The following is a 2,637-nucleotide window of genomic DNA, read 5'->3' on the forward strand; positions in this document are numbered from 1 at the left end:
GGGGGGGCTATGAATGGCTTGAGAGCGTGAACCTTGGGTAAAGACAAGCTTTTCAGATGAAGACGGCGCGCGTGCTTTGGCTTCCCGCCTTCGGGAACGGGTTCGATAGGAGAACGCGCCTTCGGGAACGGGTTCGATAGGAGAACGCGTTAGTCTTCGGTTAGTTTTATCGTCCCCCCCGTGTCCTCGCCCGTGAATATGTACTTTGGCTGTCATTGCGATGGCCCGCTATCGTCTACAATACATTACACCGTCGCCCACGTTCTACCCCTCTTGGTGGACCCCACCTCCCTGTTTTCCGTCTTCGTGTCTCCTTCCGGCCCCATCGCCAGGCGTCAGCGCACCCCCTAATAGACACTGCCGTGAAGACCCCTATGCCCCCCTCCCTCCCCCGAACACCATTCGCGCAAAAATTCCAAAACGCAGGAAAAATATGTCCCCTCCTGCCGCAACCGCCCCTCCAGGTCATTGTGCCCGCCTCCCTCCACCCACAATGGTCTTGCTCTCCATTGCACGGGAGTGGCCAGGAATAAGTCTTGCCCGTGACGGAAAGGAACGATCTCGTCCCGCGTGCCATGGATGACGAAGATGGGGCATTCCATCCTCTTGACCCGATCCACGTTGGGAAACATGTCGCCCCACCAGGTCCAACGCAGGTCTGGGAGGACCACTCGGAGTATAGAGAGGACGGGACTCTGTAGCATCACTCCACCCACGGGCGTGCCAGACAAAGCGAGACGTTCGGCAAGGTAACAGCTGGGACCGCTGCCAATCGATCGCCCCAACAGCACCAATCGTGAGGGCACGACTTTCTTGATTTCCACCAAATACTTGAAAGCAGCGTCGATATCGGCGTAGCAATTGCTTTCCGAAGGCGACCCAGTCGCCCTCCCGTACCCGGAATATTCGTAGGCCATAACGTTCACGTTGAGTTGCCGAGAGAAGTCAAAAAATTGGTCATAGATCATACCTGTGATGGGAATGTGTGTGAGTATTCCAAACGACCGAGCGAAGCGCGAGAAAGCCACGAGGGCGCTCCACTGGTTGGTTTACGTCGGCAAGCTATACCTCCTCCTGCTGATTTTCGCCACTCTGCAACAACTCACCCAAATCTTCGGCGTTTCCGTGCGATACCAGCACAGTTATATGTGCCGACCGGTCAAAGTAAAAAGCCGGAATTCTGTTTCCTTTGCTGGTGGGTAGGATGATGTATTTGGTGGAGTTTATGTGCGAACGTTTGGAGGGAGGTTGGAAGACGAGGGAGGAGATGCGACCGCCCATGGCCACCGCTCAAAGTATCGCGCTGAGGCAGGATCACGGTCAGTGTGCTTGCAAGTAAAGGACAATCCAAGGGAAAAGCTTAACCTGTGCGGGATCATCGATAAGTGAGATGAAAAAGGGTGGTCTAATGAGGGTTGTCGAGGACACCCAAGGACGTAAGCAAAGCCAGCAACATTCCTTCCCTTTCATGGATAAGCTATCCACTTTCAGGCACCAGATGAAGTATTGTGCTCCTTTGTATTAAGATGGCAGAAACGAGCTTTTCGCTGCCCATGGAGTCCACATCGGTCCATTTTTCTCGAATGACCTTTTAGGTGACGATCCCCCGGCCACTTCGTTTCGTGATGGGCTAAGCCAATAAGCCAAGAATCTAGCTTCCGTTCGAACTTGACCGGCACACCGACCTCACGTACGCATAGCTCCGCGTAGACACCAAGCATGATGCACCCAAATGATCGCATGCGAGTGTTTGGAGCGTCCTGCGTGCCTTGTATATTGTGCCTGACATCGCCGTCTGTTGCTTTCCTCCTCTCCTTTTCCCGTCCACGTTTTTCCGCACGTGCCCGGCTATCCATGACTTGACACTTTGCCATGTCCCACGCCTCCCTCTTGACCCTCATATGGCTACAGGTGGGGCGGCCGTATGGATTGGAAATTACCGCCGGCGCTTGGGGCACATGCTGGGAGCGGAGGAAACGCCGGGGTGGAAATGGGTTTAGAGGCACCTTCGCCGTCTTTCTCCCTTGCAGCAACTAGTCAGGGCACTGGAATGGTCGCACACCCTGGGAGCAGCAATGGTGACGCCGGCGATAGAGCTATGAATCTCACTCTTGGGTCCTCTTTTGAAGCCGCTGCGTCGATGGCACGTGCCGGACTTAAACCCGGCTATGGAGAGGGAGCTTACTACCCTCAGGCCCCTTTGGCGACGGCCTGGTCCCCGGACGCCCACCCACTCTGCCACGCGCTCCTAATGACACCCTCCGGGATGACGGGTCGTGTTGAAGCCCATCGACGCCGTCAAGTAGGACGGGGGGAGGGAAATGAGTGGGGCTCGTCCCCCGGGGTGACGGATGAGTTTTTGATTGGATTGTCTGATGGGAGCCAGGGAGTATTGCCGGAATCGATGCTTCGAACGTGCATAGAGCGCCTGGAGGCACACACTGCTGGGAACCAAGCACAGCTTCAAACCCTCAGGGAGAGGGATGCGGAGGGTGAAAACGGGGCAGGCAGAGGAGGGAGCGGCGTGGGAGAGGGAGCATGGGAAGGAGGGGGAGGAGGACAAGGAGGAGGCCAGGGGCCGGGAACTGCGAAGGCTGTGACGAAGCGCGCACAGAAAGCGCAAGGTCAGCAGCGTCG

The 2,637-nt window shown here is 56.4% G+C and overlaps 2 protein-coding genes across 2 annotated transcripts in view; one reads left to right on the forward strand and one right to left on the reverse strand.

Moving 5' to 3' along the window:
• Positions 1-494: 494 nt before the first annotated feature.
• NGA_0105702 (uncharacterized protein) lies at positions 495-1,369 on the reverse strand (the record flags this gene model as incomplete). The annotated part of the gene is made up of 2 exons (XM_005852618.1): positions 1,107-1,369; positions 495-970 (listed from the first exon to the last, which is right to left on the reverse strand). Coding segments are annotated over exons 1-2 (651 nt in total), but the record flags the coding sequence as incomplete, so codon positions are not given.
• Positions 1,370-2,406: 1,037 nt separating this feature from the next.
• Positions 2,407-2,637, forward strand: part of NGA_0711010 (bromodomain-containing protein) — a gene marked incomplete at its 3' end in the record, with an annotated part of 1,814 nt that continues 1,583 nt past the window's right edge. Inside the window, exon 1 of the mRNA XM_005852621.1 lies at positions 2,407-2,637. This exon is cut by the window's right edge and continues 170 nt beyond it.

Source organism: Nannochloropsis gaditana (genome assembly GCF_000240725.1).
Source record: "Nannochloropsis gaditana CCMP526 unplaced genomic scaffold scaffold1049, whole genome shotgun sequence".
Classification (NCBI taxonomy): Eukaryota; class Eustigmatophyceae; order Eustigmatales; family Monodopsidaceae; genus Microchloropsis; species Microchloropsis gaditana.